The sequence below is a fragment of the Lissotriton helveticus genome, chromosome 5_1 (assembly GCF_964261635.1).
Source record: "Lissotriton helveticus chromosome 5_1, aLisHel1.1, whole genome shotgun sequence".
Lineage (NCBI taxonomy): Eukaryota > Metazoa > Chordata > Amphibia > Caudata > Salamandridae > Lissotriton > Lissotriton helveticus.
Genome location: NC_136065.1, coordinates 603,513,545 through 603,540,118, shown reverse-complemented (window position 1 = coordinate 603,540,118; position 26,574 = coordinate 603,513,545). Strand labels below are relative to the sequence as shown.

Sequence of the window (26,574 nt, the reverse complement as noted above, 5' to 3'; positions counted from 1 at the left end):
TGAAGACGCAACTGTGGACTTTGGTACCAAACCCTGCCTGCATGCTCTTGTCCTGACAATTTCAAAGACCCGACTCGCCATGCAGCTGTGCATCCTCACACAGACTTGGAGGGTTGGCAGCACTTCGCTAACCAGTGAGCATCTTCCTTGAAGTGGAGGAGCCACTTCCCTACATCCTGCAGGGACTGACCGCAAAGTCTTTCAACGATCTGCTGACCACCAGGTCCACCGACTCAGCAGCAGCCCAGGAGACGGTTCCTAAAGCTCCCATAGGTCATCCCCGTCTCTCCAACGAGTTTCGAAATGCTAGACCCTCCAGGAGCCCTCCAGCACCAATAGCAGGATTCCTGGAGCCCTTGCAGCCACCAAGGCTTCTTCAGTGTCCAGCCTGGACACCAACACCGTTAAGACAGTCCTACGAGCACAGGACTTCAGCATCCAAGAGGCCCTGATCGAGAGTGGCCTGGTTTTCCTGTTTTGTCCCCATCTTCAGGTCGACCTAAAAAGTCAGATCCTCCAACACAAGTTACCCGCTAGACAAAACATCTCTGCACACGAGCCCTGAAGCCTGAGTCCGAGCCTACTGACGGTGCACCCTTGCTCCAGAGACCCTCAGGAGTCAAGTCCCATTTGGGGTTCTGCCGGACTGGTTCCCCAGTCTTCACTTGCAGCCTTTTTCTTGTTACAGGTTTCCGTATTGACTTCAGCAAAAGCATTCGAGGCTACCCTTGTGACCAGCACCTCTGCATCTGGACACACCAGGGCGGTAAACCAAAGCTGCTGATAGTTCTAAGGACCTTGGCCCATACTTAGTTTCAATCCAGAAGAACAACCATGTATCTCGATTGCAAGTATATCTATGCAGTGTTTGTTTCTCCCATAGGATAACATTTACGTGTTCCAGGCTCGTGCTCAAAATCTGACAACTGTATTTTCTGTGTTTCTGAAAATCACTATCTTGAAAAGTACTTACCTGACCTAGAAGATCTTGGTGTTTAAATTAAAATGAAAATCTTTGTTACTTTTCTAAATTGGTCACAGATTTTCTTATGGAGGCGCACCATTTATTCTGTGTGCACAACAAATGCCTAACACTCCCCTTTGATAAGCCTAAACTGCTCGACCACACTACCACAATGGGAGCATTTGGGATCTTTAAAGAAAGTACATGTAAAATAATAGGGGTTGTCTGGACAATTTGCATAGTGTACCCCTTAGGTGCACTACATAAAAAGTCAGCTTACTACAGCATTTCAGCATCTAACTGTACTCGCCAGTGGGGTCACCAGCCTTTCTACAGTAATAACGACAATGCATGGTTTTTACTGTTAAGATATGAAAATTTAGAAAGCACATGTTCAACTTTTGAATATAATGCACCCTACCTTTAGGGCATAGTAGGCCTGCCTTAGGGGTGGCTTATGAACATTAAAAAGGAAAGTTTGTGTTTGTCCATTAATTTAAATGGCTAAGTCATGTTAGCTATTTAATAAACAAAGGTCCTAAGGATAGTTCAGCAATAAACACAAGATCATTATAGACCGAAATCAGTGCTATAATCAGTTTTCTTCACCCAGTGAAGAAATTTTAATAATCAATGAGATATCAATTGTTAGCGGTTTAAAATTGCTCTGCCAGCAAGCAATGGTGGGCTCGAGCCATGCTTTGCTTTGCCACACTTGTGGTGGCACAATAAGTGCTGCAGGCCACCAGGGACTCTTTAACTTATAGAATCTGGGTACCCCTGGGACCATATTCTAGGGACTTATTTAGTTAACTGATGTCAATTGTGGGTGAGCTAATTAGACATTTAACAGTTCAGAGCACTGGAACAAAGGCCTGTTTGGCAGGACTCTGTGCACTTTCAGAGTCGAAAAATCAGCAGCATCAGTTAAAAAACTTGGGGGTGATCAAACAAAAAGCATAATTTTCTTGCAGCCAGCTAACCACAGACAATTTGCATCAAGCGACTGTCCAATTACCTCAATGGAACATGTATTCCAGTCTGAAGAGAATGCATAGACAATGACTGATCAAGGCGATAGACTAGCTACAAATGCTCCTCAGCCACATATTGATGATACATAAAAGCAAATAACAGTCTTGTGGGACCAACACTGACCTTCTTGATGACATCATTGAGGAAGATTATCTCAGTGAGCTTCATTGTCAAGTCATCTTCATTTGTACCTGACTTAAGGTCACTCACAACCGACGGCCGGATGCACAGTGGTGGCACCAAGATCCGTGTGAGAATCAGGTCTGAGGGCTTCCCAGCTTCTGGGTTCATAAGCAGTAGCGGGATATCTTCAGCTGGAATTCTTCGGAAGATGTTTAACACAACTAATGGGTTCAGGTTTTCCTATAGTATTCATGAAAAAAAATATTGATTTTATATTACGAAAGAAATACATGAGAATAAAGACCACATACACAAAAGACAACAAGAAGCTGGTCACCAAGATTGCTAGGTGATACAAACACGGTTTCAGGACAATGCTGCTGGTTCATAGCATTGCTGTCCAGAGACAGACAGCAACTTTGCTTCATAATGCATGATTTGTTTTAAACATCGACGAACTATCAGCTCCTCACCTATGAACATTTGCCAATTATAACAATGATTACACTTGGAGATGCAAAATTGAAAATGTTAAAAAAATTCCTTAAAAGTCTATTAAATCGGTAATTGCATAAATAGAGGATAAGCAGCAGAAGCATCCAATTCTTACCCAGATGCTTCGGGGATCACTCTTAATAAAAAAGACTACAATAGACACACCCAAAACTCACCTGTGCCCTTCCAAGCAGTGACTCAACCTCCTTGTTGTGCTCTATGGCAGTTTCAAAAGACTGCAGGAAATGTGACACCACAGCATCTACAACCTTCTTATTGGTCTTGTACCTCTCATGGGTGATCTTCAACAAACCACACTTCTTAACAGACCCTGCAAACCAAGAGACTCATTAGGAATTAATTAAAATGGGTACAGACTCGTGGTGGGCACTGAAGATGCTTCTTCCGGACACACCCTACCACATATGAGCAGTTTTAGTGATATGCAATAACAAGGGCAGTAACGGAATTCAAAAGAAAGCCATTATACAGAAGAGCAATGGAAAATCTTTGGAAACACCCGTGCAACAGTAGGTCAGATAAGTGTCCGACCATCTATGAGTGGCAGCCTATCTATCAATCAAGGAACATTCAAGTTTCAGTACTGATCGCACTTACTGGCTGAATAAACAAGTAGGATGTGATCTCACCCGACTGTAACCCAGAAACCATTCTGCATTTTAATTTGTGCAGGATAACCAAGATAGTTAGGCATCTAGCGATTCTCCGATCCCTCTCCCCAAAGATAAGTTTTAAAAAGGAAAGATTAAAGTTCTGCTCTAAAATTCCCTTCAGCACATCTGAGTTTCTTGCCTTCAGTTGGGCACTAGGAGAGCAAATGATTTTGTGAATGCCAGGAAGGCAAATTTACTTTTGTAACTTTAGGTGTAAAATATTTGAGAAAGCTCAACTTTCGCCAAAAACAGTCCAGGAAAAAGTGTTTATTACCAAAAAACAAACAAAACAAAAATCAGACCCTCCAGCTTATCGCGATTTCGCGATTTGCAAAAAAAAAACATCGCGGTTGAAATGCCGCGATATTTGGGCAAGCCCGCGAAATTTGCCGTTTCCGCCGTTTTCCGCCCAGCAAGAAGCGGCAGCGACACACACACGAAGACTCTTCCTCTTCTCCAGAGACCAGGGAAGCGGAGCGGACTCTGAGCAGGAGAACAGCCGGCCGGCGAACACAGACCGTCCCTGCCAGGATCCTGTTAGCAGGGAACAAGAAGCTGTTCGGAAGTCATTTCCGACCCACAGAAATACTAAAAATAAAAGATTAATGTCCCCCGAAGGCCCCCCGCACAGAGTGCAGAGTTTTGTCGACTAAAAAGATAAAATACGCTGAAGGATCACAGAGAACATAAAGCATACTGACAGTAATTTACGCACACCTCAAGCTAAACCAAACTCCCCCTTTCAGTTGTAGATGTTTTATTACTCAGGTCGAAGGTACACATATGGACATGAGAGGGGTGAACTGGCCCAGTACATGTGACCTGCGTACCACACACATGCACTCTTTAAGCTCAATTAACTTATAAGTGTATTATTAAACCAGTAATTTCCTTATGTAACGTCATGTTGTCTTTGGCACTAGCTGTCACATTTCAGTAGCTTGCGCGCTGACATTCTGTGGGTTTTGGGTGTAGGCTTGATCTGAAAGTCCGCCGTTAGAGGACGCCAGAGTTACACCTTCTGACGCTAACAAGAGCCACGTGCTGTGAGTCACATCCAGCAACTCATGGGACTGGAGGGTGCAAATGCTAGAGCCTCGTCTCTTCCCTGTGCACACAAACGTGACAAAAGTGAGCAAACTGCAGCGCCTCGCTAATTATAGAGATGTCTTCAAGGTCGGCGCCTTACATGGCGCTCCTTCCAACCCGCTGAAATGAAAATAGTCAAAGCCTTTATTCCGGTCAACAAAGCCCGCCTCTGACTGCCACGCGACTAAAACGATCTAGTGACTGCCAGAGCCACGGTATAAACAAGTAATAATACAGTTCCCACAGGTGCTACAAGAAACACGCTTTTACTAAGAAGCACAGTGGGGGCTTTTCTGTGAAGGAAACAATTAGAGGCGCCCGGAAGCAAAGCTTTAATGTCTCACCCTCCTACCTACCCTCTCTCTTTTCTTACGCCTCTCAATAACCCTCTGCATCTCTCGCCCCTACCTCAGTTCATATTTTTTCCCACTCTTCCAATCTCGAAATCCCCATCTTTTCCTCTCATTTCCCTTCTTTTCCTTAAGCTCTCTCTCCTTCCTTTCCCACATTTCTCTCTCTAACTCCCTCTACGTCTGTCTCGTTAAACTCTGTCTTTATGCATATTGTGTGTATATGTGTGTGTGTGTGTGTGTGTATATACAGACCCTCCAGCTTATCGCGGTTTTCGCGATTTGCAAAAAAATCGCGAAATCGTCCGATCTGTTGAAATGCCGCGATATTTGGGCAAAAGCCCGCGAAATTTGCCGTCTCCGCCGTTTTCCGCCCGTTTCCGCCTTAAAATCCAGCCCCATGTGCACCCATTTTCCATTCCCCAGGTTTATGCTGTTTTGTACTTTAACCTTGACTGACATGCGTTAAGGAACAATGTTTTGTATTCACAGCCTCATTCAGACAACAAGTCATTTTGCTTACAAGTGGGTTTATGAAATGAGTGGACTTTCCCAGGCCACAACCTTACAAATTTTGCATATTCCTTAGAAAATATAGCAGCTCTTGCATGACCTTTGCCTTAAAACATTGTGGATTGTAAAAACAACAGGTGATGGACAGAATGCAGAACAATGTCATACATTCACCCCAGTACAGAGATCTGGGCCAAAATCCATCGTTTTTTTGCTCACCATGCCATTCCAGTTTGAACCCAGCCATATGCAAATCAGTCTTGACCCTGAGCCTCATGGGTACAGTCCAGCCCGAACTGCCAAGCCAAGTCCTCCCTGGACTGGAAACAAGCATCCAAGGACAGGTTTCGGGCTTTCAGCCCTCATCAGCCTGGATAGCTTGATTCCAGTGGCATGGAGAGCATGAGACTCACGTCTGAGCATACCCGTCCCACTCGCTCCGAGACCGGTCTCTGCCTCCAGCATGCCTAGTCTGAAACCTGTGGGGGCTCAGAAGAACTGAACGTACATGGCCAAGATTAACATGCCTTTTAACTAAAACAAATGGGCTGAATTGTAAATAAACAAAATGTACATAGCTCCATGTTGTCAAATAACTCAAACAGTAAGATATCTGTGTTTGGTGTTGCAAAAAACCCAAAATAAAATGCCGCTAAATTTCCATTTTTGTGCCGCTAAATGTTCATTTTTGTGCCGCTAAATTTGTCAATCCATGCCGCTATATCCTGGGGGGTCTGAAAAATTAACTAGGGGACAAGTCATAACATGACTCCATGTTAGGTATTATAGAGGACATATTGAAGACTAATTGTAGACATTTGCAAACATAAAAGATATTAGCAAAAAATATGGATTGGGAGAATCCCTGCTTCACAAGAAACAACAGATTACAAACTTTTCTTCAGTGGTTCAGGTACATAAGTTGGTGTCAGGGTCCTTTTGGCCATTAGTCTTTTACGCATTATAATTTAACCTGTCCAAGTAAGACGAAAGCCTGTGATATTTGGCCTCAGAACAGTGGGCACAGGTAGCCCATTCCAAACTCCTGCCTAAGCTCTTTTAGGAAATGTTTTAAATGGCAACCGGCTGTTTGCAAATATATTCAATCTGTTGCTAAGTGTTGTTAGCCTTAGCGTTCAACTGCGGTCCAGTCAGTTGTCCACTATTGGGTTAATGGTGAGAACAGGAGCCTTTTAGGCATGTGCAATAGTAATCCTGGCCACTAAGAGAACATGAGTCAACAGCTTTCCCATTGGGGTCATAAACAGGTATTCATTACGATCCCCTCGGTCTCCTGAGAGCAGAACCAATACACTGAGCAGTAACTAAATGAGCTCGGATGTATGATAGCACTCATTTCCAGACAGACTGTATCTGCAGGGCGACCGCATCTTAAAGTAGGAGTCCCTCGCGCTATGGGCCTGCCTGCATAATGTGAAATACTGAACATTACTTTTAATCTAACTGGGGTAAAATACCCTTGTGTGAGTACTTTATGGGCATTAACTTTATACTGTATACAAATAGATGACTTTGCCGCCCTCGTCCAGAATTGGGGCAATTTCTTCTGATATTGCAATGTGTGTCTTCCTCCCACTGTGATTTGCAACTATGGGGAGTAGTGTGAGGTGATATTGTCCAGAATTGAGCATAGTCCGAAAATGCCTTTCTTCTGAATACACTAAGCCAAAAACTTTTCAAACAGTGTTTTCTCACGATGCACCCCTTTTTTTATTTTAGTTGAATTATGCCAAAGTAATAGCTGATTCGGTCACAATTCATCTGCTTGTGAGTGGTCAAATGGCTAGACAAACATCTCTTTGCCTGGCGTCTATCCACTTGCGAGTAGATCACCAATTAGAGTGGGTCCCATGTTTTCGAGTCCGTAAACCCTGGGTCTTCAGTTCTTGCCCTAAAGTCTGGGTTATTTGTGATTGGTGAGAAAAAAGTAGTTTTGTCTTGATTTTGGTTAACTAATTCCAGTAGTCAAAAAAGAGTCATAAAAGCTTTTCTTTCAGGGACCTGGCCTTGGGTGATAGCCGCAGTATATATAGTATGGAGATTATTGAACAGTCTTGTTCAAGAACCACCCAAGGATTAGTAAATGGAAAATAAAAACAGTCAAATGCTGGTTGTATCCGTGTGTAAAACATCTATTGTTTTATGTTAGGGAGGCCCAACAAGCCGACCATTTTTCTTTTGTACACTGTAGTTCGGAGTAATCTCTGGGTTGTATCATTACAGATGAATATCAATACCCTGCGAGCAATGTAGATGTAGCAGTGCTGACGTAGGGAATCACACAGGTAGAGTCTGCGCCACATACAACAGCCGAGGCAGGAAGTTAATCTCAACACTCATTATTCTTCCTAATCGTGAGCGCTCACTTTTCCACCACTTATCAAGATCTTGTTATAGTGTATTCAGAGACAGAGGAACATTTCAGGTGTATAGTTTTAACAGAATTTGAAAGGTTGGCATCCAAATAGGTTATTGGACGTGGAGACCAGACTCTGGTTCTTAAGGGTACTTTTACAGCAATGTGAGGGTCAGATATTTACATGCCCTCTGATTTGGTGTAATTTATTTGAAAGGCGGAGACTACATTGAATTTCCTCAATCCCACTATTAATGCTGAAAAACAATTCTTTTTCTGTCAAAAACAATATCACACCAACTGCAAATAAGGCCAATTTTATGAGTTTCCCTGCCAACCTCAATGCCATGGTGTCTGGATTGCAGCTTATTCTGTAAATTAATGGCTCAACTACAAGGAGGAGTACAAGCTGAGAGATTGCGCAACTGCCTCGTCCTCCTTGATAGGGAGACTGGTCAAGAGAGCTGGTCTTTATACTGATTTAAGCTTAGGGGGACTTTTAGTTGACTAAAATATGCGAGGTCATGTTTACAGTCCTAGCCAGAAAAGGTCTAAACTTAATGATAAATCACAAATATCAAACATCTTGGGCAAGTTTACTGAGATAAGGGTTAATCGTTTCCCCTCTTGTTCTGCTACCAATAAGGCTGACTGGCCAGCTTGCATTGTCATTTGTTTGATGATCTTTTACAAATCCGGATTCAAATTTCGAGACTAGACATTGCCACGTTGTTTCAATGATATACTATTATGGATGTAAAAATATTTAGATCAAACTTTACAGGGCTTTCGGGCAAAAAGAGGGACTATCTCTTGGGTGCTTGTTAGCTTTGAATAATGGAGTATCCATAGATGCCAGCATGGATTTGATAACTGTGTGGGAGGATGGAAATTAATTGAAAACTTTTGAGAGTGGTCCAACTAGCAACTCCATGTATGAATTGTAAAATGGCACCTGATGTCACCAGGAAAGAGGGCCTTGTTATTTGTTAAGCCACTTATAGCACTGCCCACTTCTTCAGGAAAAGTACGACTCAGATAGTCATCTTGTGGATCACCATCAAGTTTTTTTGCCCGACATAAGCAGAATAGGTGTGAAATGGCTGCAAAATATCTTATATTTCTGTCTTTACTTTACCTTCCCTGTCTATTATTTTATATATGAGTTCTAGTTTGTCTGCCTTCGTTTGTTCGTTAAGATTCCTCTTGTTTTGCTTCCCTTTTCACAATAATCGATTGATAGATAGCATTTATGTCACAGCATCCTATATATATATATATATATATATATATATATATATATATATATATATATATATATTCACTGAAAAAACCATAGGTTACTACATACGCACTCACTGATTCCTACGTCTACACACACATTCACTCATTCACCCATACAATCACTCATACATACAGTCACTCATTATTACAACACTATCATATGCACTCATACACCTATGCAGACAGTCACACACTGCCACTTATCCATGGAGTTACTCACACACCAAGTCAGTCCTGTAAAGAATCAATCACACTTCCATTTCTTCATCTATACAGTTAAACACAGAACACCATACTTCAGTGACATCACTGATGACATCACTAATGACATCTGAAATGACATCACTGATGACATCTCAAATGACATCACTGATGACATCATGACACACCAATACCAGTTACTACATACGCACTCACTGATTCGTACGTCTACACACACATTCACTCATTCACCCATACAATTACTCATACATACAGTCAGTTATTATTAGAACACTATCATATGCACTCATACACCTAGTCAGTCCTGTGAAGAATCAATCACACTTCGATTTCCTCATCTATAGTTAAACACAGAACACCATACTTTTCACACATATACTAACACATACTTACTCTCTTATACAATCACTGATACAAGTACACATTGATATGCACAGAGTCACACACCTCCCAGCCAGCCACACACACACTCAGTCTTCCATACATCCACTCATTCTTCAATATGTAAAACGTATTTAAACTTTACAAAAACACACAGACACTAGATGATGTCATCAGTGATGTCATTTGAGATGTCATCAGTGATGTCATCAGTGATGTCACTGACCATGTCATGAATGATGTAATATGTGACATCATCAGCAGTGGATTGCGGGTGCGCGATATATAGTTAGTGCAACTAACTATATATGGAATTTCAATGGTTTTGTGTGAGTAAAATAAGGTTTTCTAAATGCTAATTCCTAACTATATATGGTCTATAACCTATGGTTTTTTCAGTGAATTTTCAAGGTTTTGTAAATGCTAATTCCTAACTATATATGGTCTATAACCTATGGTTTTTTCTGTGAATTTCATTGGTTTTTTAACAGCTAATATCTGTAGCTGTAAAATGTATTCTTCTTTAAATCCAAAAATATATTTTATATGTTTATGAATAATTTTTAAATGTATTCTTCTTTAAATCCCAAAATATATTTTATATGTTTATGAATAATTTTTTTTTAAAATATTTTTTTTTCTTCGTTCCCGCTTCGCGAATCGGGAAGCTTCCCGTTAGCTGACCTTGATGCCGCGAAATAGACCGCGAGCCGGTAAACGTTTCTTTACCGCAAGTGCCGCGTTAGAAAACAACATCGTGACGCCTCCCGTCCGCATGACGTTTCACGTTCTCGCGTGATACGTCATATGACGTGCTACGTTAGCGAACTGGTACGCGAAGCGAGTCGCAAAGCGCAGGTTTCTGGAAGCAAACCGGGAGGCCCTGCAAAGCGCTTAACGTAAACACAGCAAGTCATGTGACTTGGTAATAACACTTTTCATTGGTTCATTTCACTTTTGGTTTCCTAATGATGTAAGACTAGGTCATATAATCTAAAATGAACACTTTTGATTGGTTGAGAACTCTTGTTTTTCCCAAATGATGAAAATCCCTCCTTCTTTCCTCACTCTGACTTTCATCATTGTGAGAGAAAGACCCTTTGTGATCACTGAGCAATGGCTTCTTTAGTAGCTTCAGCTGGTGCTTCCCCACCACCTCCACCACATCCAAGGAAGAGTGGACCACCTGCTCAAGTTATAATTCAACAAGAAGAGGAAGAAGAGGAACAGGACGACGAGCACGAAGAGAGGCAGTTTTTGCCTGAGCAGCCCAGGACGTCTCACCGGAAAGAAAACTTCATTTGGCAATTTTTTAAAATTCCCAAAGGTCAGAAAAAAGTAAATGCAAGATACGTAACTTGCCTTATATGTCAAGATAGACTGTCCAGAGGAACCGAGAAAAAATACAGTTTCGGAAACTACACAATGCATCGCCATATGACTAGGTGGCATCCTAACAACTACAGTGCTGCACAGTTTCGGAACGACCTAGATAATCTCCCTATTATGGCCAGAAGATCTGTTGTACCGGAAGTAACGGGACCAGAGGGCAGGGAGATGGTGCCAAATATACAAATGAAATTTGGTGAAGTAAAACACATCTGCGTATTTTGCGATGGATTCATTTCCTACGGAGAAAGAAGCATCACTCTGATCAACAGAGCTATTGACTATCATATGCAAGTTTGTACGAAACGCCCAAAATAATAAATACTTCTTTTTTTGTTTTGTTGCTCCTGTTGAGCCCTTTACAATGAATCGTTTTCATTGCCCCCTCCAAGAAAACCCCCAAAAAATATAAAACTGTTCAGAAAAATTAAAAAAAAGTAAAAAAATGTTCCGAAAAATAATAAAAAAAATATAAAACAACAAAAACAATTAAAAAAAAAGTTCTTTTCAGAACTACCTCCCCGTTATTAAAAAATTGGTACAATATTTGGAACTGTGCCAACCTCTATTTCTCTTAGTTCGCTTCCCAGTTCGCTCGCCGGTACGCGAACCGGAAGCGAACCAAAAACAGTAAGTATAAGGGAAGGAAACAGACACTTATGTTAAAAGAAAGACAGCTATAGGGGAGTAAACTAGAGATACTATTACCCGTAATCCACTGCTGATGATGTCACATATTACATCATTCATGACATGCTCAGTGACATCATCAGCAGAGGATTGCGGGTTTTTTTGGCAACGTGCCTTATCCACGGTTTAATAACGCTGCCTTTTGCTTTATATAAGTTTTCAAATTGTATGAAATATATACCAATAGGTCGTTATGAACCTTTAGGTAGTGCTTTTCTTCATGAGGTCTGGTCGCTTCCATACACATACAGATGTTTCAAAGATGATCAAGAAGTTTATCTGAATGGAGAGGAATGCACTGAGACGCCAGATCATTCACTAATGTGTAGGCACATACAGTTACACGGTTCATGCAACAAACACCGACCAAATATGGCTTGCGTGTTGCAAGGCACGCCAGTTCCTGCTATCATCCCCACGTTCAAGTTGTTGGCAAATGGTAGTTATTTGATGCTCAATAATGAAGATTGTTCTGAGTTAATTAAAAGTATTCCTTTTATCGTAACAGTAAGTGAACGGGTTATTTGCTGCAGAAATGTTCTATTTCCTCCCACACATGAACATAGGGAGTTTTCAATCTGGCCACAAATACCAACCTTGGGACAGATTTCAACGGCATGGCAAGAATAAGAGCTCTTTTGTCTCAGAGAGAGGTGGCCTTGAGTTCGGCCCGTGAAACTTTTGTGCTTCACATAGCGAACACCCGTACAGAGGTGCAACCCTTTTCAATTCAGATTTGCCTTTCAATTTCAGCAAGATGGTTCCGACTATCTTTAACGCATCCTCCACAAAGGCCCTGGCGCACTTTTTTAAAGTTGTTACCAGTGGTCTCGTGACTTCATTTGAGAAAATCTTTGGAGTCATCCCTGCTTCCTTTCATTCTATTTTCTCCACTCTGGTTCGTGGATTGGCATTTTTACTTGCATTACCAGCGGACGCTCTTGTGCTTTTTTACATTTTTAAATATGGATGTCCCTCCTATGCAACCTCCCACCCTGCAGCTGCTGACACTGTTCCGCAATCGCATGCTAGAATATTATGGCACAATGCCGTTGGCGATATTAAGCACGGCATATGGATTATCTTTTCGATTCTCCTACGTCACCTGTGTCCAGACTGTATTTCACTGCCTGACCTGTGATTTCGATTGGGCCATTGATTTGTGTCTCTGCGGACCGGTTTCTCCTGACGTCGACTTTAATCAGCTGATGACTCCTATCATTACTCACGAGTTGGTTTGTCCTGGCGAAAGGATTATGGCTGTGGCATTGATGCATGGACTACTTGGTCCCTGGAATTTACTGGCGGCAGCACAGTCTTTCTTGGAACAGAGCTTTCTTGAAAACCCACCGAGCTGTCCTCTGATGGTGATAGAGGATCCGGTGCTGGGAAAGCACGTATGTTCTTTTCCGCTTTTAAATTGGATGGCTGAACTGTTTTCGGATGAAGACGGTGACTTCCTATTGGAGGCTGTTGCAGCTTATTTTGCATACACAGTTATGTCATAGACCTTTTTCATGTTTGATATGCTGAGTACTAGCATTTCATTGACAATTCAGTGACTTATTTGTCAAGTTTTTATTATTTACCTTGCCTATTGGCTTAAGACTCGATAAAGTACTTGGCTGTTTTATTTTTCTTTAGCATAAAATTTTCCTAGTTTTTAATGCTTTACCTTGCGGACCGTCCACATATAAACTTGCAATCTGCTCTCATGAGATGGCACTTCTATTATCTTATTCAGTTCGTTTCCGGATCATGGGGAGGTGTCATCTAGGTCCTGGATATCTTTACACCGTGTTAAGTTAGCATGGGCTCATTACCGGTTTAAACGCCATTTTTCCTTTTTTGCAACTTCTGCACACGACACTTAGTTGTTGCTTTAGCTTTCCACCTAGTAGTTCATCGTGGTTTACATGAGAATAATATGTTATTGCTCTACTATCTGCTTTGCTTGTTAAACTATATCTGTACAGCGAGTGCTAAAGTTTCAAGAACAACACGATACAGAATTGTTATGAGGTCTGATCTCCACGACTTCATACTCATAACATAAGTGCAACTTCTGCCAATTCTGGGCATGAGGCGGGTTTTATATTGCTTTGCCGAACACACATACACAACAGTTGATGCGGTTCACATGAAGAGAGAGCTGGTGTATGCTGATGTGATTCCTTCAAATCTAAGACACTAAAGTATGGGCACGCCCTAAACCAACACAAAGAGACCTTCTTAGCAAATAATATAATATGTGTATTAGGGAGGGTGAGATATAAGCAGCCGCGGGCCGTGGAGGGAGTTACGGTGAGGCAGGGAGGCGGGGAGGGGGAGAAGCAGGGTGGAGCCCTCTCTACCTTGCCCCTCCCCCTCCCCGCCTCCCTGCCCCACCGTAACTCCCTCCACGGCCCGCGGCTGCTTATAAGTGTTGCTAACTCTTATTCATTTACAGCATGTTAACATACTGTCACCATTCGCTTTTTATGTACTAGTAACTATGCTGGTAATTTTGCTACTGATAATATGTGTACTTGTATTCTCCACCCTGCTTCTCCCCCTCCCCGCCTCCCTGCCTCACCGTAACTCCCTCCACGGCCCGCGGCTGCTTATAAGTGTTGCTAACTCTTATTCATTTACAGCATGTTAACATACTATCACCATTCGCTTTTTATGTACTAGTAACTATGCTGGTAATTTTGCTACTGATAATATGTGTACTTGTATTATCTAAGATACTACGCCTGAGAAGACGGCATTAGTAAATAAACATTTCAAATACACATGTGTTCTTCTTAACTCCATGTTCTGGTTTCTAAGAAATATATAACGACCGACTGTTCATGAGTTCCAGGTATCCTGAGGTACTATAAGTTCATATTCTGGATTGTCTAAACATTGAGACTTTGTTATATCCAGACCCTCCAGCTTATCGCGATTTCGCGATTCACGAAATAATCGCGAAATTAGCTGACAAGCGCGATGGCCGCGATATTTACCATTTCTGCCGCGAAAAAAGGGCCCAGCTGCAATTTTAAAAAATGGTGGCTTCTCATTGGATGTACGCAAACACGTCACTACGTGTTTCCGTACAGAATTGAGATATGGGCAGAGTGAAACATCAATGGAGAAAGGAGGGGGAGTGGAGAAAGGAGGGGAAGTGTAGTGCTGCACAGACTGAAAACAACACGGCGCGCGCTGTGAGCTTGTCTTCAGAGAAAAAGCATTTCCTGAATTACAGTCTAGTTGTAGAAACCCGGCACGGCTGTAAATTCGCTGCCTACCTGTTTGGTGAAAAACATCCGATTAGTGACTGAGGGCCACAGGTCCCCTGTGAGAGCAACTCGTCACAACTATGTCTCCAGCGTTAGATTACAGTGGTTCTCCTGGGAAAAGCGACGGATATTGGAATGGCACAATTGTATGAGCGGGTGCATATTTTCTTCAACTTTTGCAAAGGTTAACATATCTTTTTATTCAACAGTTACAAAATGTAAATTCATGTTAGTTATTTTTTTTACCTGTGCCTTCATTAGCGAACCCTGAATTGGTGAATTCAAATGCTGTTCAGTATATGTTGTCCAGCATTTTATAACTGTGTGCACTTGATGCCAGCGGAAACCCTTCCATACTTTAATTTTGACTCGGTGACTGCGAGAATAAAAATGAAAAGTAGCATCTATTGCTGTTTTTAATTTTAATGATCGTTTCTTTTGCCCTCTGCAACTGATCTCTGGCTGTGCGTGTGGCAATCCTGCTAATCAATTAGCAGGCAGGTCAAACATTTTAGGCATGTCACTTTGGCTTTCACTTAAGTGACCGTTGAAATCCCAGGCCCCCTCTCATCCTCTTCTCCTTTTCTGTAGGTAGAGGGGCCAGTGACGAGAGGTGCAGGAGAGACGAGGGGAGCTGTGAAGGGAGGTGCAGGAGAGACGAGGGGAGCTGTGAAGGGAGGTGCAGGAGAGACGAGGGGAGCTGTGAAGGGAGGTGCAGGAGAGACGAGGGGAGCTGTGAATGGATGTGCAGGAGAGACGAGGGGAGCTGTGAATGGAGGTGCAGGAGAGACGAGGGGAGCTGTGAAGGGAGGTGCAGGAGAGACGAGGGGAGCTGTGAAGGGAGGTGCAGGAGAGACGAGGGGAGCTGTGAATGGATGTGCAGGAGAGACGAGGGGAGCTGTGAATGGAGGTGCAGGAGAGACGAGGGGAGCTGTGAATGGAGGTGCAGGAGAGACGAGGGGAGCTGTGAATGGAGGTGCAGGAGAGACGAGGGGAGCTGTGAATGGAGGTGCAGGAGAGACGAGGGGAGCTGTGAATGGAGGTGCTGGAGAGGCGAGAGGAGCTGTGAATGGAGGTGCAGGAGAGACGAGGGGAGCTGTGAAGGGAGGTGCAGGAGAGACGAGGGGAGCTGTGAATGGAGGTGCTGGAGAGGCGAGAGGAGCTGTGAATGGAGGTGCAGGAGAGACGAGGGGAGCTGTGAAGGGAGGTGCAGGAGAGACGAGGGGAGCTGTGAATGGAGGTGCAGGAGAGACGAGGGGAGCTGTGAATGGAGGTGCTGGAGAGGCGAGAGGAGCTGTGAATGGAGGTGCTGGAGAGGCGAGAGGAGCTGTGAATGGAGGTGCAGGAGAGACGAGGGGAGCTGTGAAGGGAGGTGCAGGAGAGACGAGGGGAGCTGTGAATGGAGGTGCAGGAGAGACGAGGGGAGCTGTGAATGGAGGTGCTGGAGAGGCGAGAGGAGCTGTGAATGGAGGTGCAGGAGAGACGAGGGGAGCTGTGAATGGAGGTGCAGGAGAGACGAGGGGAGCTGTGAATGGAGGTGCAGGAGAGACGAGAGGAGCTGTGAATGGAGGTGCAGGAGAGACGTGGGGAGCTGTGAATGGAGGTGCAGGAGAGACGAGGGGAGCTGTGAATGGAGGTGCAGGAGAGACGAGGGGAGCTGTGAATGGAGGTGCAGGAGAGACGAGGGGAGCTGTGAAGGGAGGTGCAGGAGAGACGAGGGGAGCTGTGAATGGAGGTGCAGGAGAGACGAGGGGAGCTGTGAAGGGAGGTGCAGGAGAGACGAGGGGAGCTGTGAATGGAGGTGCAGGAGAGACGAGGGGAGCTGTGAATGGAGGTGCAGGAGAGACGAGGGGAGCTGTGAAGGGAGGTGCAGGAGAGACGAGGGGAGCTGTGAAGGGAGGTGCAGGAGAGACGAGGGGAGCTGTGAAGGGAGGTGCAGGAGAGACGAGGGGAGCTGTGAATGGAGGTGCAGGAGAGACGAGGGGAGCTGTGAAGGGAGGTGCAGGAGAGACGGGGGGAGCTGTGAAGGGAGGTGCAGGAGAGACGAGGGGAGCTGTGAAGGGAGGTGCAGGAGAGACGAGGGGAGCTGTGAAGGGAGGTGCAGGAGAGACGAGGGGAGCTGTGAATGGAGGTGCAGGAGAGACGAGGGGAGCTGTGAATGGAGGTGCAGGAGAGACGAGGGGAGCTGTGAAGGGAGGTGCAGGAGAGACGAGGGGAGCTGTGAATGGAGGTGCAGGAGAGACGAGGGGAGCTGTGAAGGGAGGTGCAGGAGAGACGAGGGGAGCTGTGAATGGAGGTGCAGGAGAGACGAGGGGAGCTGTGAAGGGAGGTGCAGGAGAGACGAGGGGAGCTGTGAATGGAGGTGCAGGAGAGACGAGGGGAGCTGTGAATGGAGGTGCAGGAGAGACGAGGGGAGCTGTGAAGGGAGGTGCAGGAGAGACGAGGGGAGCTGTGAATGGAGGTGCAGGAGAGACGAGGGGAGCTGTGAAGGGAGGTGCAGGAGAGACGAGGGGAGCTGTGAATGGAGGTGCAGGAGAGACGAGGGGAGCTGTGAATGGAGGTGCAGGAGAGACGAGGGGAGCTGTGAAGGGAGGTGCAGGAGAGACGAGGGGAGCTGTGAAGGGAGGTGTAGGAGAGACGAGGGGAGCTGTGAAGGGAGGTGTAGGAGAGACGAGGGGAGCTGTGAAGGGAGGTGCAGGAGAGACGAGGGGAGCTGTGAAGGGAGGTGCAGGAGAGACGAGGGGAGCTGTGAATGGAGGTGCAGGAGAGACGAGGGGAGCTGTGAATGGAGGTGCAGGAGAGACGAGGGGAGCTGTGAAGGGAGGTGCAGGAGAGACAAGGGGAGCTGTGAAGGGAGGTGCAGGAGAGACGAGGGGAGCTGTGAATGGAGGTGCAGGAGAGACGAGGGGAGCTGTGAAGGGAGGTGCAGGAGAGACGAGGGGAGCTGTGAATGGAGGTGCAGGAGAGACGAGGGGAGCTGTGAATGGAGGTGCAGGAGAGACGAGGGGAGCTGTGAAGGGAGGTGCAGGAGAGACGAGGGGAGCTGTGAATGGAGGTGCAGGAGAGACGAGGGGAGCTGTGAAGGGAGGTGCAGGAGAGACGAGGGGAGCTGTGAATGGAGGTGCAGGAGAGACGAGGGGAGCTGTGAAGGGAGGTGCAGGAGAGACGAGGGGAGCTGTGAAGGGAGGTGCAGGAGAGACGAGGGGAGCTGTGAATGGAGGTGCAGGAGAGACGAGGGGAGCTGTGAAGGGAGGTGCAGGAGAGACGAGGGGAGCTGTGAATGGAGGTGCAGGAGAGACGAGGGGAGCTGTGAAGGGAGGTGCAGGAGAGACGAGGGGAGCTGTGAAGGGAGGTGTAGGAGAGACGAGGGGAGCTGTGAAGGGAGGTGTAGGAGAGACGAGGGGAGCTGTGAAGGGAGGTGCAGGAGAGACGAGGGGAGCTGTGACGAGAGGTGCAGGAGAGACGAGGGGAGCTGTGAAGGGAGGTGCAGGAGAGACGAGGGGAGCTGTGAATGGATGTGCAGGAGAGACGAGGGGAGCTGTGAATGGAGGTGCAGGAGAGACGAGGGGAGCTATGAATGGAGGTGTAGGAGAGACGAGGGGAGCTGTGAAGGGAGGTGTAGGAGAGACGAGGGGAGCTGTGAAGGGAGGTGCAGGAGAGACGAGGGGAGCTGTGACGAGAGGTGCAGGAGAGACGAGGGGAGCTGTGAATGGATGTGCAGGAGAGACGAGGGGAGCTGTGAAGGGAGGTGTAGGAGAGACGAGGGGAGCTGTGAAGGGAGGTGTAGGAGAGACGAGGGGAGCTGTGAAGGGAGGTGTAGGAGAGACGAGGGGAGCTGTGAAGGGAGGTGCAGGAGAGACGAGGGGAGCTGTGACGAGAGGTGCAGGAGAGACGAGGGGAGCTGTGAATGGATGTGCAGGAGAGACGAGGGGAGCTGTGAATGGAGGTGCAGGAGAGACGAGGGGAGCTGTGAAGGGAGGTGCAGGAGAGAGGAGCTGTGAAGGGAGGTGCAGGAGAGACGAGGGGAGCTGTGAATGGAGGTGCAGGAGAGACGAGGGGAGCTATGAATGGAGGTGCAGGAGAGACGAGGGGAGCTGTGAAGGGAGGTGCTGGAGAGGAGAGCTGTGAAGACAGGGCCTGGTGTGAGGGGGGGACCAGTAGATAAGGAGGCGAGTGAGAAGGAGAGATGCAATAAAATGGACTGTGAAAGAGAGAGATGCTGATTCTACAGGAGGGGTGAGGTAGTGAGTGGGGACAGGTGGGGAGCTGAGGTGGAGCGAAGGTGATGGCAGAGAAGGGAGTGAAGGTAGTGCCCAGGGTGACGGAGGAGACGGGGCAGGTAGAAGGTCTGGCAGGTAGATAAGCCTAGTAAAGGGAAAGGTCACCAGGAGAGGCTTTCTACTGCTGGGCGTGAGAGACACAGCCTGTGCTTCAGATACAGTCACTCCAGGACTTTTTAGTCGCTGACTGCAGTATTTAGGTGATGAACTGATAGTATTAGGATGACACCTTTGCCCGGATAGTGTTTAAAATTTAAAAATTACAAAACTACTGTCACAAAATGTCACACATTACGCCACATATTTTGCTTTTGATTTTCTTGCCATTTTTAATCCACTTACCAATTCGACAGAGTGGGGTAACACAGCCCAGCTCCAGGAGCTAAAGCAAATGGAGAATTGCATTTCCATGGGATAACAGCCTTCACCTGTGGGCTGCTTCCTCTGTTCCATATTCCAGGTTGCCTATTCAAAGTGGAATACTCTGCTAAAACAGTTTCCATTGATTTAAGGCTGTAAATGAATGATTATGAGTAAAATAAAGTGCCGCAAAAATGCCGCTAAATTTCCCTATTTGTGCCGCTAAATTTCCAAATTAGTGCCGCTAAATTTGCGAATCCATGCCGCTATATCCTGGGGGGTCTGTTATATCCAATGTGACACTGTACCTAGCTTGCTAAGGAGTTTTTGATTACTAACGTGAGTTTTGGGACACCCTAATTCGCCGAGGTTCCAATCCTCTGTCCACAGTTCTGTGTGAGAACAGAAACCCTGCGACAGGGGCACCCCCGACCCTTGCTGGAGCTTCATCACACTTGCGATACAACTCCAGCAATGCGCCACCTTTACGGCACAGATACATCACGCATCTGTGCTGTTTTTGCCCCATGATGCGCCGCATTGTAAATGCAGCACACCATAGGTGACGGAACAGCGGCACAGAATGACTAACACATCCCTGGTGATGCGCCAGTCATCATAAATGTATCCCTATGCTTCTTATCTTGTTAGAGATGAACCGCCATATGTATCATCAAAGTTTTTTGCATTTCCTAAATAGCGAACTTTAAGGAATAAATAGCGATTCTTTACCATTCCTAGTTTGCGATTAGCTATTTGCTAATTACAAATTACCCATTCATTTCCTTCATTTCCATAGGGCGGTTGGACTCACTTTTAGCTCGAACGGCTGAATGGATTTCCACGAAACTTGGCAAAATTGTAGGGACTGGTAGCCCGATGTGCCTTTGCTATGTCTCAAGATATATGCTCCAGTGGTTTTTACGAAAATTAACTTTGAAAAATATATATTGGGCTACATTGGCCTATATATATGTTGGAGCCCAAATGTAGCCCAATGTAGCCCAATGAAGCCCAATGTAGCCCAAAGATGGCCGCCAGACACACAAAAAAACAAATGTAGCCCAAATATCAGCCAGATGTAGCCCAACTATAGCCCAGTGACAGAATGACCAATCAGCTTCGCAAACCTCCGTTACGCGAAGCGGAGCGCTGTTACAGATATATATCTTTTTTTGAACGTTAATTTCTCAAAATCCACTGGAGCACATATATTGAGACCTAGCAAAGGCACATCGGGCTACCAGTCCCTAATATTTTGCCAAGTTTCGTGCAAATCCATTCAGCTGTTCGATTATTATTATTATTTTTTTTTTTTTGCCCCGCGGGGCCCTTTTAAAACCTCCACATCAAACCTAGGGGGTCAGCGAGGATCTACTATGCCCCCTTTATAGTTATTCCCCCTTTGTTTTGACCTCCTCTTGTCTCTCGATCCTACCGAGAGACAAGATGGCGGCCGCTACGGACTTTTTGGAATGTTGACAGACGCCGGAGAACCAATCAGCTTCGCTTCACAAAGCTCCGTTGCGCGAAAAGTACGCGTCCTGGGACGCTGCCAGGTCCGCTGTTACAGATATATATCTTTTTTTAAACGTTAATTTCTCAAAATCCACTGGAGCACATATATTGAGACCTACAAAAGGCACAGCGGGCTACCAGTCCCTACAATTTTGCCAAGTTTCGTGCAAATCCATTCAGCCGTTCGGGCTAAAAGTGAGGCCAACCGCCCTATGGAAAACTCAATGTTAAAAACACGTTTTGGGACCCCCCTTTTTTCTCGGCCCCCCCTTGACGAACCCCCCCCAAATTTTCAAGGGCTGCTCAGAAACAAAATGTGCCATTTTCCTGAAAATTTCAGCCAATTCCGTCCACAAACGCCAAAGTTATTAGACATAGAATTTTCAAAAATCCCATAGAGAAAAAATCCTAACTATATATACCTACTGGCGACCGCCAGTAGGTAATATATATATATATATATATTCCACAAACTTCCAATACTCGATTGAAAAGAGTAGGAAAGCATACACTCGAGTGTTTTTCAAAAGATTACAGTGACTTTATTGACGCTTGCATGTTGCCCAACGCGTTTCACCTTCTCACAAGGCTTGTTCACGGGTACTGAGCTCTGACAAACAAACTTTTTTTATATATATTTTCACCATGAGGACATTTCCTCTTTTTTCAAAATTAATTACAAGTGCATTGTGGTATTAGTAGTTTGTGATTTACATTTTTAGTGCTCAGTGATTTATTATTAAAGGAAAGTTATTATAAACAATTCAGGTTTGGCAATTGTCAACGTGGCGTTAATTTCAGACAAGTTAATTATATCTTTTTATCTTTTTACTCTCTAGTGAGTATTTAATCATTTTTGTGTGAGTGTTCAAAATGGTTTCTTTTGTATAATCATCCATCTCTTCTTGGTTTAATCTGTTATCGTTTGTTAATGTTTTCCCCAAATTATGCCAACCTTACAATGGGCTGGTTTGAGCAACATCTGGCATGGAACACAGAGAATTACCAATGGAGAGAAAAATGCATCCTCTGGCTCAGATTTATAGACTATCTGCTAATCATCTGGAACGGGACCAAAGAAGAATTTGAAACATACTTCAAAATACTAAACAATACTCCAACAAATTTGAAATTTACATTTGAAATCAGCTCTGAAAAAGTAACATTCCTGGACACAGAAATATATATTGAGCAGAACTCCTTACAGACAACATTACACAGAAAGAACACAGCAACGAACTCTACGTTGCACGGTGAGAGCTTCCACGAAGAAAATCTGAAGTGGAGCATCCCGTATGGGGAGTTCTTACGGCTTAAAAGAAACTGCTCAAATGAAAAAGAATTTCTGAAACACAGCGAAAACATGAGCAAACTATTTCAAAGTCGCACTATCCTAAAAAAGTGGTTGCAAAGTGTCTATCAAAAGTGATGAACCAAGATCGGAAAGAATATCTGCACATAAAGAAAGAAATAAAAAATAAAAGAGACAATAAAATAGGATTCATAACCATATACAGTGCAGAAAACATAAAACTAAATAACATCATTAGAAAACACTGGAATATTCTCAGACTCGACTCAACCTTGGCGGAAATCATAGGAGATCACCCGAACATGACATTTCGGAGAGCAAAAAATATAGGAGATCAACTTGTCCATAGCCACTTCACGGAAACTCCGAATAAAACATGGCTACAAAGAGAGGGATTTTGGCCATGCAAAAATTGCAAAGTGTGCAAGACTGCGGTTGCGACAAAGGAGATACGAATTGGAAAAGGTAAAAAATGGAAGATACATCAACACCTAACATGTAGGAGCTCATATGTAATCTACATGATAGAGTGTCCATGCTTGAAAAAATACGTAGGGAGCACCATCTTCGAAGCAAAAAAACGAATTTTAGAACATGTTCGTGCCACGATCCACAAGGATCGTACAAATGCCGTCGCAAAACATATGGAGCAATTCCATGAAGGAAATTGGGAAACCCTGAAATATTGCGCATTGGAACAAGTACCAGTATCAGAAAGAGGAGGAGATCAAATCAAAAACCTCCGACAACGGTAATTGAAGCATATTCTCACCTTTAGAACCCTGGACCCGAGAGGATTGAATCAAAATGAGGAATTGTACGTTCATCTATAAACAACAACATAGCTAAAATCTGTATAATCCACTCACCAGAGAGGACAATATACATGAGGAAGTCAAAAGGGATGAAATGAATCCAAGGACTGGAAACAGTTGTAAATTGGTACATTAGTAAATTTGTAAGTATTCAGCTCACTAGAGAGCGAAAACATCAACTAACGATAACAGATTAAACCAAGATGAGATGGACGATTATACAAAAGAAACCATTTTGAACACTCACACAAAAATGATTAAATACTCACCAGAGAGTAAAAAGATAAAAAGATATAATTAACTGGTCTGGAATTAATGCCACGTTGACAATTGCCAAACCTGAATTGTTTATAATAACTTTTCCTTTAATAATAAATCACTGAGCACTAAAAATGTAAATCACAAACTACTAATACCACAATGCACTTGTAATTAATTTTGAAAAAAGAGGAAGTGACCTCATGGTGAAAATATATATAAAAAAAGTTTGTTTGTCAGAGCTCAGTACCCGTGAACAAGCCTGGTGAGAAGGTGAAACGCGCTGGGCAACAGGCAAGCGTCAATAAAGTCGCTGTAATCTTTTGAAAAACACTTGAGTGTGTGCTTCCCTACTCTTTTCAATCGAGTATTGGAAGTTTGTGGAATTTATAATCGGCTGGACCCTGCCGAAAGGAAAGGCACCCGTGCAGAATAGAGCGCCAGCGTTAAAACAAGGAGTCAACCTGGTATGAATGATATATATATATATATATATATATATATATATATATATATATATCTCAATCAAAAAAACTGGGTTGCCCTCAAGGAAGGAGAAACACAAGGGGAGTTGACACACGTTTATTGCAGTCCCCAGCAGAGTCGGCTTGTCATCTCAGCTCTCATAATAATGCCAGCATTCGCCAACGCGTTTCGGAGTTAACCTTGTTCACGGCTTGTGTAGCAATTAAAACAGCAGCAACTGACCCATCCGGTAAAATACTCAACCAAACCCCACCCCTCTGGGCGTGAGCACTGTTGCCTATCAGTCCTTGTAGTCCGTTAAATACTAATCCCAGTGGATGCTGCCGTACTAATGATAAGTCTATCCCAGTGGGTGAGTAAAGATAGACATACTGTTCCGCTGTCAGTCTGCACCACAATAATGGCCTCCACAGTCTGTTTCATCGTTTGTGTTTCCGAGTGGTGCAGTTCTGCCATATGCGGCAGCGGGGCTACTTCGTGGCTGGACAGGCCGCTAAACATCAAAAAAACTGAAGTTGCCCTCAAGGAAGGAGCCACACCAGGGAAGTTGACACACGTTTATTGCGGTCCCCAGCAGAGTCAGCTTGTCATCTCAGCTCTCATAATAATGCCAGCATTCGCCAACGCGTTTCGGAGTTAACCTTGTTCACGGCTTGTGTAGCAATTAAAACAGCAGCAACTGACCCCTCCGGTAAAATACTCGACCAAACTCCGCCCCTCTGGGCGTGAGCACTGTTGCCTGTCGGTCCTTTTAGTCCGTTAAATACTAATCCCAGTGGATGCTGCCGTACTAATGATAAGTCTATCCCCAGTGGGTGAGTAAAGATAGACATACTGATCCGCTGTCAGTCTGCACCACAATAATGGCCTCCACAGTCTGTTTCATCGTTTGTGTTTCCGAGCGGTGCAGATCTGCTCCTTCGCGGCTGGACTGGCCGCTAAACATCAAAAAAACTGAAGTTGCCCTCAAGGAAGGAGCCACACCAGGGGAGTTGGCACACGTTTATTGCGGTCCCCAGCAGAGTCAGCTTGTCATCTCAGCTCTCATAATAATGCCAGCATTCGCCAACGCGTTTTGGAGTTAACCGTGTTCACGGCTTGTGTAGCAATTAAAACAGCAGCAACGAACCCATTCGGTAAAATACTCGACCAAACCCCGCCCCTCTGGGCGTAAGCACTGTTGCCTGTCTGTCCTTGTAGTCCGTCAAATGCTAATCCCGGTGGATGCTGCTGTACTAATGATAAGTCTATCCCCAGTGGGTGAGAAAAGATAGACATACTGTTCCGCTGTCAGTCTGCACCACAATAATGGCCTCCACAGTCTGTTTCATCGTTCGGATCTTTTTAGATGTAGCCATTTCAGGAGTGCCTTCCTCTTCAAGGAAAAACTAAGACACAGCATGTTCACTCAGGCCCTCCCATTACCACCACCCCCCCCCCCTGCAATAATAATACTAGATCATTTCTCATGGCTGGGTTATGTTAAGGCACTTTCGGAATTCGGTCAATGGATCCTGATTTTTATTGGACCTGAACAGACGTCTAGAATACAAATAATGTTCTTCAGAAGTACTAACATTTCCCAAAGAGAAAATGCAGTGATTTTTCAGTCTTCCTTAGGGGAAGCAAATCCATTAGGTCCCATGGTATTTCCTTATTAACTTCCTAGAATCCCTCCATGCTCTTATGGAGATCTGTGTTTTCCACTCTACCTGGAACTCATCTTCTAGAGTGGAGTCTTAGATTTTCACTGTTGGCTGGAGGTTTTATGTTTAGACTCTCTCCTGCTTCATTTGCTTTGCTTTTTGGCAAAATTCTGTTGTCAATGGAATGAGGCATCTCTTCTTGGTGTAGATATACAGTCACGTACTTAAATGCTCTAGAATTTGCCAATAATGATTGAGGAGGTTATTGATGCTTTTGCACATGTTGTAGCCATTATCCCAAATTAGCAACACCAATTCAAAGCTAGCAAGGCCAAATACATTTGTTACTGCTGGATTAGAACATTTTAGTGATGCCTAGTTTTAATTTAAGCAGTTTCTATGGTAGTTCACACTCCTTATCTGTCCTTCAGGAGTTCAGTTGCTGCCAGTCATAATAACATTTTTAGGTGTGGGGGGGTACTGTGTTCCCACTTATTCCATGCAAACTAGTTTTCTGTTGGTCTTGTACTCATGGTAGGTTCTCATTCAGGTATTTTACAATTTTGCTTACCTTACAGGGCTTGGGTGATTATAAACTCTCTGTTCTGCAGCTGACCTCTCCAGTGGGGATACCACAAGTCCCACAGTCCCTGTTTAACTCAGGATCCAGGCCGAAGACTAGAAAGAACGAGTGTCTGCAGCACAAGCAAGAAAGAGCTGCAGCTGCCTCCACTCACTCGTAATGTCAGGGGAGGGCTCTTAGGATCGAGAGGACTGTTCTGGTCTTTTCAGCAAAAGGCAATATCTTCTGCAAGTCTCTCAGGTTCTGGCTCATTCCTCAAGCTGCTCTCGCAGCAGCCATCGTAATTCAGCTAAAGCTCGCATGAAGGGTATTCCTCTTCAGTGGGGTCGCTCAACTTTAGATTCTCACTTTAAGAATCTCAGGTCTCTTTTTCTCAATCTTTTAATGTTCCAGCTCCAGGCCATCAGCTTGTAGATGGAGATCCAGGACCTCAACTGGAACATGTCAGGTCCATTCTCAGA

The 26,574-nt window shown here is 44.7% G+C and overlaps 1 protein-coding gene across 2 annotated transcripts in view; it reads right to left on the bottom strand.

The window, feature by feature from the left end:
- The window catches only part of POLR3A (RNA polymerase III subunit A), a 284,112-nt gene that overhangs the window by 199,019 nt on the left and 58,519 nt on the right, over nt 1-26,574 (bottom strand). For both annotated transcript variants that reach the window (XM_078642965.1, XM_078642966.1), the window contains exons 5-6: nt 2,794-2,948; nt 2,123-2,362 (exon numbers count right to left, since the gene is read on the bottom strand). In XM_078642965.1, coding sequence (XP_078499091.1) covers nt 2,123-2,362; nt 2,794-2,948 — 395 coding nt within the window. The remainder of the gene's footprint in view (nt 1-2,122; nt 2,363-2,793; nt 2,949-26,574) is intronic.